At 33.7% G+C, this 13,051-nt stretch overlaps 1 protein-coding gene across 1 annotated transcript; it reads right to left on the bottom strand.

Moving 5' to 3' along the window:
- Positions 1 to 10,489: 10,489 nt before the first annotated feature.
- LOC121122590 (brachyurin-like) lies at positions 10,490 to 12,851 on the bottom strand. Its single transcript, XM_071892020.1, is given in 3 exon segments — positions 10,490 to 10,968; positions 10,971 to 11,277; positions 12,822 to 12,851. Coding segments are annotated over 3 exon segments (789 nt in total). The 3' UTR covers positions 10,490 to 10,516.
- Positions 12,852 to 13,051: the final 200 nt, after the last annotated feature.

A 13,051-nucleotide genomic window follows, 5' to 3' on the forward strand; every position in this document is an offset into this window, starting at 1 on the left:
ACTTTTGAGATTTTTTTGAATGCGTGTTTAATTAACTGCATATTTCCTAGTAATGTTGATTACTCCCCCTTTTCAAAAAAAATTAACAAAGATTAATTTTCGAACGACCTGAAATTAAGAGTACACGTTGCTCAAAAATCAACAAGTTTTAACATAGTGTTGTTACCTGTGGGAAAACATATATTCTAAATTTCACAGAGAAATGTATTCAATCTTCAAAGATTTACATATATGCTATAATAGGATCAAAAAAGAAGAACAGAAAATCGGAATTGCAAATTAAACATTATTTTCGCAATGCCGATTCCAGATGGAAAACACCCGATTCTCCGATTCCAAATAATCGTCCCATCCTTATACTCACAGGCTACACAAGTGAACCGCTTGTCCATAAGGGAGATCAAAACATATTGCTGCCGCTGTCCTGAATATCAAGTCCCTTTAATATCCTATGATACATACCAGCCCACAGATTATGCCAGTGAATCATTGATCCAAAAGGTGGGTCCTAAGCCACCTCCACTGTTTCTTCGTGAATCAAGAACCTTCGTTATTCGCTCAACTCAAAAGATTTAACTTTTTTTGGTATTATACTGAGTGAGCTCTTTAAAGGTATGTGTAACTTTGGAAGTGGTTTCAAGGGGTTCAAACTAATATAATAAATGCAACGGGAGGGGGGGGAGACAAAACCCAATATATTAATAATTCCTTCTCGTCGGAACAATTCTACAAATTTAGCTCACGCAACTTGTGTTTATTATTATCGTTTGTGTATGTCTATATAAACATTTAAAATTAATCTTCTACGGCCCCGGAAGAAGGTCATGGTCACTCCTGATGACATCAACCATACTTGTGGATAGATGCCAACCTTTGTACCTTGCTGCGTACATCATGGAGATGGCTTTGGTGAGAATGGAGTCTGGCTTTTCAGGAGTGGAGACCTCAAACATCCAGTCTGCCTTCGTTGTAGTTAGACCAAACTCTTTTAGGATAATTTCCTCGACTTTCCTTCTGAATGGAAATAAAATGTATGTAGCGAAGTCTCCCGCTCTTTGCCACAAAAGGAGCATGCCCTCTTTTCTTTGTTTTTCTTGGACTCGTTTGTATAAAGGCTAGGGGTAGCGAGTCTTTATCTGAGCCACTTTTTACTCTTGTAAATATAAATATTATTGACAGAATGCCAATTTCTTGTCATCACGGGTTTTCCCAAGAGTGATTTCCTTTAAATGGTGTTTAATATTTTCCTTCGACTTAATTTTGTAGTGATGGCATGTCTCCATACCAGACACTCATAAGAGATAATATGTATGATCATAGCTTCATACTACCAGTTAACTTTGTATTTAGTCAGTTGTCATTTTTTTCCTATAATTGCCATGACCATATTCCATATCTGAGAACTATTTTCTTTGTCGCATTCAATAATGGTATTGATTGCCCTTTGCATTGCATTGACAAGGGAGTGGGGATGTTTTCCACTAATTGAAAGGAGGATAACCAACGACCTTGATTGCTCCTTTTTTCAATTTATTAAGTAAGCTGTCAATAATAATATTACTAATGACCAGTGATTCAGCACCCACATCAATAATACTTGGGGTTTAACTTGTAACCGGTAATGATGCTGATTCTGTGTGGGACCTGAAGATTCCCAAGTTACCTTTTCTAAAAATTTTTGATTGCTCCGTAATTGACATGTATTTGCCGAATCCAAAAACTATATATTTATCGTCTGACCTTGATGGTCTGAGATCTACGTCCCACGAAAATATTTAGAGGAAAGAACTCATTTTTGAATTGATCTTATAATAAAAGTGCAAAAGTATTCGTATGCCTCAGCGAGAAGAGATAGAAACAAAGACAGAAAAGAAGAAAAGAGATAGAAGAAAGAGAGATAAAAATAAAAAGGATTTGCTCGGAGGATCCCTTGAATGTCCGTTTTTTTGGAATCTTTCACTCACTACGAGTATGGAACGCGTCATCTTGTGTCCATGAAGCTTGAAACAATTTACTTATACAGTTTGAAACATGAGGCTTAATATTATAATAAATTGTATAATATATATTCTCTTTTTCTCTCACTTCTCTTCTTCTCTGTCTTTGCTTCTGATTTTGTTGGATAGTGTTGTTGGGATTTGAGTCCACAACTAAGAGAAGTGGCTTTTGTTCTTGCTCACAAAGCTTAATGAGACGTAACAATGTTTCAGTCTCAATAGATAATAAGTGGTCAAGATAAGCAAGAGATATTCGTCACTAGCCCATCTATTTTTATTCATATCGTGCAGATGTCTCTGTCTGAAAATTTATGAACTGACCATGCTTACAAATGGTTAGCTGGTAGGTGATGGTTTCCCATTTCATACCCATTGTTAACCGCAAGTACGTTATAAGTCAACTTTTATTACCCAAAAATATCACAAATCTGTGACTCAAACTGGCTTTGGGTAAAAAAAAAACTTTAACGGGTCCTTTAAAATTTTTGAGGGATGCGCCACATCTGCAAAAGCTCCGAGTTTAGCTTAATACTTAATCCTAGTTTTAAAAAAAAATTATATACCTCGAACATACATTTTATTTATCTTGATTAGTGATTAGTGTGACATTGTTGTATATTATTAATATAACTTCCATAAAATCTCAGTTAACAATAGGAGTGTTTTTGTACTTTAAAAAAAATCGCTATCGTGCTTGATAGTTTCAGGTGCCATTAACTTGTTTATCGATACCCATTTTTCCAGTGTAAACTTGCATGAACTTTACAAAGTTTGGATGACTAACGATATCGAGTGGAATATTGCAAGAGATAAACATTTTGGTTAAATTTGTAGTAAATTGGATTGTTCAGAATTGGAATTACTTATATGACTTATATACAGTTCCCAATTCCTTTCGTGAATGTGGGTCTTCCAGGTGTTTTTCTACTTTGAACATCTTCATATAAGATTTTAGCTTTCCGTTCCAATAGTACTTCAAAAAAATTCAAAAAATCAGTTTATATTTTTTTTACTTTTTTAAATATGATTGAAAGGGCTGATAAAGCAAAGACTAACGTTTGGGTGACCTATTTTGTGGCAGTGACATAGAGGGGGGTGGGCCTGAGGGGTACCTTTTGAAGGTTGTAATCGAACATTAAGTTTCTAGTATTCTACCTTAACTGGAACATATAAGCTTGACCAGTTCAATTATTCTGAATTATGGAGCCGTGGCTCATCATTTGGCCGTTAATATAAGCAAACGGGCCACTCAAAATAAATTCTCCTCTCGTGTGTTGTGAGGGCTTAAGTATAGTGTCCACCTAATTAATGTTTATTATAACAATGTCGCTGGAAGTTATTTTCATAGAAGAGAGTTGAATAACTGTAGTAATTGAGAAATATGATTTTTTCTGTCCTATAAAAGCGAGTTATGATACTTTCTAGGTGGTTTGTGGCCCCCTCACCTCTCGTTATATTATGAGCAGTGTGTTACCTATAGCGGTCTTAGCGATTCCAATTCCTAAACCGTTAGAATATTTGTCGAACGCTCGTAATATGACTTTCACTCGAAAATCTAAATATCAGCTTAGCTTTACATGGTACCTACTCTGACACTTAAGAATTTTTTTTTGTTCTATTTTTCACCCTTAGTCCGCCAGCAAAATATAGCACCATGAGGGACTCACAAGAGTTGTTGTTAAGTGAGGATAATAATGAGGTCACCCCTGGGCCGAGCAATTTAAATAGTCAAGCGTTATTTACCGAGTTTTGTCCCAACTCAGATAAAGCTGAGCCAAATATTTCAAATCCGGCCCTATGCTAAGGACTATTTTATGTTCAAGTCAGCCAATATTAAGGGAAACGTCAGGGAAGGGTATGCCAAAGCTCTGTTTCAAGGCATCCTCTGTAAGGGCAAAGTGGCATTGGTTTAGGGTTCACACCTCTTCCTGGGGGTAATCTAAGTGGACATATTAGCAGGCACCATTCTTAGAGCATGGAAGCCTTCGAGAAACTTCTTATTCTTAATGGTATGAAGATAAATAATATAAGTGATGTGGACAAGTAAACCCAACCTTCGTTCTGTCTTTTTTGTCCAATCCTAGCAAGACTCATTCGGTGACACAAATATGTGTATATAATGTCATTACTAAGTATGTCTTAGAGACTTGGCAGGCCTTCCAATTTGTCGAAGATCCTATTTTCGTCGATCTAATCAAAACTCTGCAACCTGGAAAGGAAGTTCCATCTCGCTACTAGATCGTAGAATTTAAAGCCATGAGGACAAAGATTGTCACTGAACTAGAAGTGGCGGATTATGTATCCACCACTGCAGATATATGGTCCAATGGTCGCAAATCTTTCATACTATCTCGCTATGAAATAAGTTATCTCAAGATATTATTTAAAATCACAAATAGGGTTGAATGGTTCGAATAAAAGGTACAAAAACTTTAAGTTTCCAAACAATCAGTTCATGTGAAGTTCATGTATTTCAACCCAACATTAGCACCTTCAATCATTATTACTGCACAATATGAAAGTATTTTGTCTTATTTTTTAACCTCTCTTTTTTCAATAATAATTATAGATTGTCTGCAGAGCGTAGGAAGCTCTTTCATATACTCGAAATTCATATTATACAATTCAGTTGCAGGTATATAAAAGTATTATGCAACTTTTGCTCAATATGTATTCTGTAATCTCTGAAAATTTCATTCAATTCTCTTGATGTTTAAGAAAGTTGTGTTGTTTTATTGAAATATCATATTTTCTTAGATGACAGATTTTGGTGTAGGTTATATAATAAACAGTACAAAAAAAGGCGTGAAATTTTCGATGATAAATTGATTATAAGTTCCTTAATATTGAAGCTAGAGACTTGATTTTGCTTTCAAAAGACAAAATGTCCTTTTTACCATTATCTATTAGGTAAAATAGGTTTAAAATGAAAAAATTGAATTTGATTTTTTTCTGTAAAATACCTACTTTATGTGTAGTATACCAAAAAATGGACTTCACCAAGAACAACATAGTGTAGAAAGAGTGTCTATATATTATATTCAAAAGAACAATAATTACAAAATTATTGATCGAAATGGCCGCCCTCCGCAGCTACATAGGCTTCAACCTGGGCTTGAAGGCTGCATACACCTTGACGACGCGGCCCTCGAACATGGACGCCCACTGCCTCTCGGTAAAGGTCTTTAGTGCGTCATAGCTGGGATGGGGACCAACAGGACCTACTTTTAACATAGCTCTAGATACCATAGTCGAGAGGATTCATGTCGGGCAAGGAGGGAGGCCAGAAATCGGAAAAATCCTCCTCGAGCCATTGCTGCGTTGTCCTGACCTTGTGTCCCGGTCAGAGTCCTGCTGAAATATATAGGAACGGAAATATTGACTCAACGCAGAACACTGAGAAAAAAAAAAAAAAAAACGGAACGCCAAAATAGTGGAACGCCTACAAGCCTAGATTCATGCCATTAGAAAAGTGCGGGACGATTAGGATGTTTGTTTCATCTTGATGAAATTTATTGTGCTCAGAGAGTGGAGCTTTCTAGAGGGGAAAATATCCGGGTTGAGTGATAGTGGCAAAGTGGGGAAGATTCACTGTGGAATACTATGCTCTCTTGGGAGGTCTTTTTACGAAATCTTTTATATACAAGAGATTTACAATTTGATTAGTGATAAAATAAAAGAAGCTATGGATAAACTAACGCAAGAACTCAAAGAAATCGGCTTTTATGTTGTGGCTTCTGGGATTATAATCATGCCACAAATCGAGGTTATGTAAAAAAAGAATGCTTCTCAGAGAGAGTATATTCACATCCTCTCCGCACCGAATGAATTTTTTTTAGGATCCTTGACCCAACACACCTGTTAAAGACTATATATATAAATTGGGGGATGTCTGAATCTTTTCTTTTACCTCAGATTTTGCTGTCAAGGCATGGGATGGCCTCAATTAAGTCATATAAAAGAACTTTACCACATCGACATTAGAAAAAGAACAAAACTTGCCCACTTATTAACGGAAAAATGTTTTACAACTTCAGCTTTAGAGAGGACATTAGTCCAACTAGCCAATTCAGTGTTTCAAGAAATTACAATCCAATTGACACCTTAAACCTTCTTCTCTTTGAAACATACATGCAAACAAATTTCTGCACTGGATCTTCATGTAATCGATGTTGAGACTTTGATTTTGTATTAACAGGGAAGTGTCGAGCAAACAACATAGAAAAGAGATTTGGTTGATATCGTATGATGGTTGGTGCTAACTATATATCTATAAAACAACTCCTACAGGCAAAAGAGCTCTACGCTTCAGAGCTTTTTTAAAGTATACCAAAGTCCCAATTAATGAGTTATCTGGAATCTTTAGACATCAAAGATTATTCATATTGGAAGAGATTTATGGTGGGACGGACAAGCATAACATCAGATTAGACAAAAGCAGTGATTTCTTCTTCGTTATGAATGAGGATGTATCTGTAGAAAAGGGGGTTGGATGTGGGGAGCCAAATCACTGAGAGGATTGGAGGAGGCAACCCAAGGTTGGATTGTAGGAGAGCACGAGGAAATGAGAGATGTAAGAGAGAAAATATGTACATTTGGAGCAGTCTAAAATTGAAATAGATAGATTAGAACGATGTTCTTCGTCTCTTCATTAATCTCCTATTTGAAAAGTAGGTAGCAGGCTGCACTATGTAGTCACTCAAGGGACTTTAATCACCAGAGTTATATGTCAACAACTGGAAATTCATACCTCCAATGGATCTCAAGCCAAGTTATGAGAACCTTAAAAAGTGACTTATAGACTCCTTCAAGGAATTTTTGAGTGTATTCTATAATATGATACAATGAAATTTCAAAATATGTAACTTCATTTGTAATAGTAGACTTCAGTGATATTTATCAAACAATATTAATAATACAACTTAATATACTCATTCATTCCAATTCAGAATGAGAATCCAACTCCCACTTTATTAATGTCTATAACTAAATATGAATGTCTATTCCTTTGTCAATGTTTAATTCCATTAATTAATTCATTTGTTTTAATAAATGTATTTAAACAATACTGAGCGGCTCTAAAAAATTTTGTTCGACACTTCATGTACTTCATAATATGGTTAATTATGGTACGTTTGGATGGGGAATGTTCAGTCACTACAACATATTTTACATTCAGCAGTACAGTTTAAAAATATGGAAGAACAATTCAGTATTTTCTCTAATTAAAAAATGTACTGAACTTTACATATTTTCTCCTTTTCATCTCTCATTTCCTCGTGCTCTCCTACAATCCCAACCTTGAGTGCCTCCTCGAATACTCTTGGTGATTTGCCTCACCACATCAAAGCACCTCTTCTACTAATACATCCTGGCTCATAACGAAGAGGAAATAAATGCTCTTTCCTAATCTGATGTTATGATTATTCGTCCCACCATGAGTCTCTTCAAATATGAATAATCCTTCATTTCTAAAGTCTAATGATAATTAATAACGGATTATTAAGGGATTAGCATTTCGTCCATTCGAATTGCTGTCATGTTTTTTTATCTTTCTTTAATTATATATTTATAAATACTACTCATTTTGTCTCGGGTTCGACCACATTAGTCATTACAAAAGTGAGATTATTATTTACATTAAATAAAAGAAGGCAAGTCTTCCCCCAGCGAGGTTTCTCCTATACCCACTTTCCCAGTGCGGGTCATCCCAATACAAACCTTCTCTATACAATGTTTCCGTATGCCAGTTCTCCTGACACCATACAATTAAATTGTATATATTAAAAAGTATCATCTTTAGTACTTTGTCATTTTTAAACATTTCATTCAATTCTCTTGATGTTTTAGAAAGCTCTGTTATTTCATTGAAATATTCTATTTTGGAACCAATATCCTTTTTTTTTTGCCTTTTTTTTATCCATTGCATTTTCAAAATAATATTTCTTCATTTGAATTTACATAATATACCCATTTTACAAACGCTTAACATACTCATGAGGAAAGATTTTTTTATACAATATAATTTCCAGATTTGTGTTAACGTTTTGATAATAATAAATTTATTGTTTAATAACCATTCTATTTATTTCTTGAATAAAGTCTAGGTAGTCCAGTGGTACTTTTTTTCATATTTGCTACGAGTCCTAAATTGGTTGACTTCAATGGGGGCACAAGCAAACTAAAAAAATATACATTATACGCAAGGTGATGTGACTCACTGTAGCTTTGGGCAATGGAATTATAGGTCGTTTGAGGGCGCTAGTGTCGCTTAAGATTTTTTTTTTTTTTTACATTTGCATCTAAATAAGGATGCGTCAAATTTAAACGGATTTTTTTCCCCCGAAGAGAACTGGAAAACTGAGACGGCTAGATGGATTCGTTTTAATGAATTTAAATCCAAATCGTAATTCAAGGACTACTAGGGAAAATGACTTTAGACGTTCCTTATTTTTTCAAAAGAGAAGACTATTGGGTTGTCCATCTCATCTTTGGAAGAACCATTTTGCGTCAAGGAATACTTTAATTTAACTATCATTTTCATAACATCTCAAATAATAATGAGTAAGTAGTAATGAAAATAGTCAACAAGGAACTCAATTTCGTCTCCAGTCCTTCTCTAGCTAGTTGCTAATAACACATGGCTGAATAATTATAATATTTATTTACGGAGCTGTATTACTTTTTAAGCAAATCCTACTGCTAATTCTGGCCTTGTTTACAAACTAATATAAGTAAACAATGCTTATACCCAATTGTTCATATACTTTCCATTCTCTATTTCACAAGATATTTTTGATACGTTAATGTAAGGATTAAAATTTTAATAGATCTTTGATTTTTTGTAATTTGTTTACCGTAACTGAACTTTTTCTTTATCTGCCCCTTTCCTCAACATGTCTTAAATTGGATTAAAAATGTGGGTAGGAAATTAAGGCACGCTATTTTTTGAGTGGTTATATATAATTTTACAAATTTTTTAAATAAATATGTTTTTTATTAAGATAATACTATCATAGTTAATTACATTAATTATCTTGTTTGAAAAGAATTTCGTAGTAAAAAAACAGAATGATAAGTCTTTTGTAGAACTTTATTAAAAACCTAAAATTGATGTTCGCCCAAGTAAAAAAGAAGATGAAAAATTGTAAACTGCTCATTAAAGTGGTTCACAATCGCTTTTGAGAGCGAGTCCCACATATTTTTGACACAGACACTATTCAAGACCTTAAATTTAGTGAGAGGGAAGTCAGATACAAAAATAGTCCTAAAATATTGTAGAATTCGACAGCATACAAAAATTCTTTGTGACATGGAATACCTATTTTATGATAGATGGGTTCAAAGACACCTATTCTCTAAAACCAGCAATACAAATTTGAGCAATGAGGTAATCTCCTACAAAAGCCATGGAAGTTATGCTCAAAATGGAACCACTACATTTAGGAATAAAAAAAAAATGCACTAAGGGCAAGGTTAATTAGTATGAAAGATGTTCCAATATCGTGGATGACCCACTTCAGATTTAAGCGAGCGTCAGAAATACTACAAAAAGAATTAAGAGTATGCCTCAGCAAATTTAGTCTACCGATAGAAAATACATTTCATAACCCTTATTCTCTACCTCCGTTTGTATTGATAAAAAAAATGAGACACTCTGGGATCCGCATTGCCTGAATTTTTTCACAGATGGATCGAATATTGTGGATAACGTTGGTTTTGGATGGTAAATTTCCGTAGGACACGAATGTTTATTCGACGATACAGAAAACTGAACTGGTGTAATACTGTTTTTCAGGCTGAGTTGGAAGGTATTTATCAAACAACGTGTGTCCTATATGATATGAATGAATACCTGATATCCCCTATCATTTTTTACGTCCACAGTATGGCAGATATTGAAAGCTTAGAAGGAAAAAGAGGTCTACACAAAACAACAAGGATGTAATTTTATGACAAATATAAGTAAACAATGATTATGCCCAATTTTTCGTTTACATGGTTTGGAATTTCCAAACAACCCATAGGTATAAAATGGGTAGAGGGTCATGACAGCAACATTGGAAACGAATTTGTGGATGCCCTGGCTAAAATGCGATACCTAATGACTTATCAATCGGATATAAAAGTTCCGCAGACAATGTTGGAGGTAGAAATTAAAAAATTAGTAACTGCCAAATGGGAACAGGAATGGCAGATTGATCCAAGTTGCCGTCAAACAAAACGGTTCTTTACAAGTCTTAATCATGGATGAAAATTGCAATCCCATATTAGAATATTTCTCAAAAAATTTATAAACTTTGTATTTGGCCACATTCCAATGAAAATACATCTAAAAAAATGGAATTATTCGATTTGGAATGACATCTTTACTGCCACATCTACAACAGTAGAATATAAATAATATTGATACTTTATTTATGGAGCTATCTAGTGCTCGATACTCTTATTGCTACAAAATTAATTAGAATTTGTTAGTTTTTTCGCAGTAATTTTATTTAAGATGAATGATAAATATATTACTCGATAACTATTCCAGTTATTTCTTGAATAAAGTCTAGATGTGATGTGATACGTGCATATCCATTGTGACCTCCTGCACATTTCCCATTAGTCACAAATTGGTTGACTCCTATTTGCATATACTTTCCGTCTTCCATTTCGTAGTTAAGAGGGCCACCGCTGTCACCAAAACAGACAGCTTTTCCTGGATTTGCATCAGTACAGAGAACATTTTCTCCATGACCACACTTAACGACTTCTACGTCTTTAGCAAAGTATAATTCGGGGTAATTTGCTCTATCAAAATTATTAACACCCCATCCTGTTATGGTAGTTGATGCACCAACAAAGGTCTTATTAGCATCTGCACGTGTTGGCAAGCAAACGGGTCGGACATATTCATTTAATTCTAAAGGATTCTCCAATTTGATCAAAGCAAAGTCTCCAGTTGATGATACGTGAATTTCCTAACTTTTCTGGCTTGCTTATTTGGTTCATCTGTCCCCTTTGCAATGCTATGAGCCCCAACAAGAATTCCGGCAACACCATCAGTTTGAACACAATGCTTAGCAGTTATAATCCAATTTTCGTCCAAAACAGAACCAGTACAAGAACCAAAGGTAGATACAGAAACAAGCCATGGAAACTGATGCCTTGCTGCTTCCTGTCCTCCAACGATTTTTGAATTCGCTAAAGGCTTGTTTTCCAAACCACAAATATCGGGATATGTGGGATTAGCAAAAGCAGAGGGAAAAGCCCCCCAAAAATTATCAACACCCTTACATAATTAATTATATATACTAGATCTAACAACATTGACCGGACGACAGTTCCAAGTCTAAAAAAAGGCTGAACAAACTATCTTAAAATTATATTTAACCTTGTAAGGAGGAAGCTATAGTATAACTTCCTCCTTTTTTTTTAAGTTTACAAGCTTTTAGTCAATATTATAAGTTAATATAGTTCAGTTTTCTTGCTTATGTATGGAACAATTTTTTTAATTCTTGATCAAGTGTTTTTTAGAATTTTTTATTTTTTATTTAGATCGAAATTGAGGTGGTAAGAAATTTTAATATTATATTTTCGAGTTTATTTTTGAAACCTTCAAGCTTAGAAATAGTCAAGTACTAAATTTCAAGAGGTAAAATCTTTTGGATAAACAAGAAACAATAGCATCTGTTAATAAAATATTAAAACAATACTGAAAAGTTTGGTCCAAAAAAAAGAACAAAAATGAGTATATATCTAATGAGCGACTAAAAGTTATGCGCTGAAATTTCGTACACTTGACCTACTTATAAAGTCTTTCATGTGTTCCGAAAATTACTAATATCTTAGACCATTGGGTTATAGAACCCGGCAAATTTAACAAGGATTGCACATTCCAGGAAGTTTGAAGCACATTGTCAATGTCTATATGGCAGTTTGTGATTGTCAGTTAAAATAATGAAATGTTTGTATCTTTTTGGTTAAAGATCTTGGCTAAAGGGGAAATAGATAGGCTAAATACTTATTTATACTAATATAACGCAATTTTTCCTAGCAATCCATATTATATATTTTGTATTGTTTGTATAGATGTATATCTTTAAATATATATTATATGAATAAATATAAAAAATAGGGATTTACCAATGCATTGGAATCAGGAAAAAGTGGTCTTTTTTGAATTATTTTTTGAAGTATTTGAATCAATTATCGGAATCACTCTTTCTTGCCGATTCCACAGATGACTATGCATAAATAATTATATAGATATTATTGCTTATTTGAACTGATTTTTGGAGACAATAATACGTTTACAAATAAATAAAATATCTAGAAATGACAACGTTGTTCATACACATTCAAAAGAACAACGATAGATTTTAGAAATTTGCAGTTTAATAGAAGAAATTTAATAGAAATTAACAATTTAAAACTAACCACATTTTTAGTGCATCATACATTTAAATTGTATAATGAGTCGTTCAGAAAGTCCGTAACAGTAGGAGTTGAGTTGAGCGGTTCACTCTAAAAAAGCCATCCTAAGCCAATTCGTTATGGCAATTCCTATTATATTAATTTTAAGTTTAGCGTATATCTGTATATGTAGACAATTTTCATGAGGAAATTAATTCAACTAAAATTTGCTATAGTATTGTTGACAGTAAATCAGCTCAGTGAAATTTTGGACAAGAAACTCAATCCAATTCAGAGTTTTGAACTCTTAAAGAGTAACAATTAGCATTTTGAAAAATATTTGATATATCATGAACCAAAGTAATGTTGGCAAGTAACAATCATCATAATTTTTTTAAATTCTACGGGTTATAGTTATACTTGTCTATCTTCGCTTTGTTTAAAATTCATTGCAAATCAACTATTCATTAAAATGTCAATTTCTTAATCTTTAAGGCCTCAGAATTCAAAGTTGTATGGAGTTTCAGTTTTAAGGTGATCTATATACCAAATTTTAGTCAAATCCGTTTCTTCTAAAAATCTTATCATGAAATGACCCATATATATATACATACATACATATATGATATGAATAAATGCATATAAGTTTA

Source organism: Lepeophtheirus salmonis, chromosome 1, assembly GCF_016086655.4.
Source record: "Lepeophtheirus salmonis chromosome 1, UVic_Lsal_1.4, whole genome shotgun sequence".
NCBI lineage: Eukaryota > Metazoa > Arthropoda > Copepoda > Siphonostomatoida > Caligidae > Lepeophtheirus > Lepeophtheirus salmonis.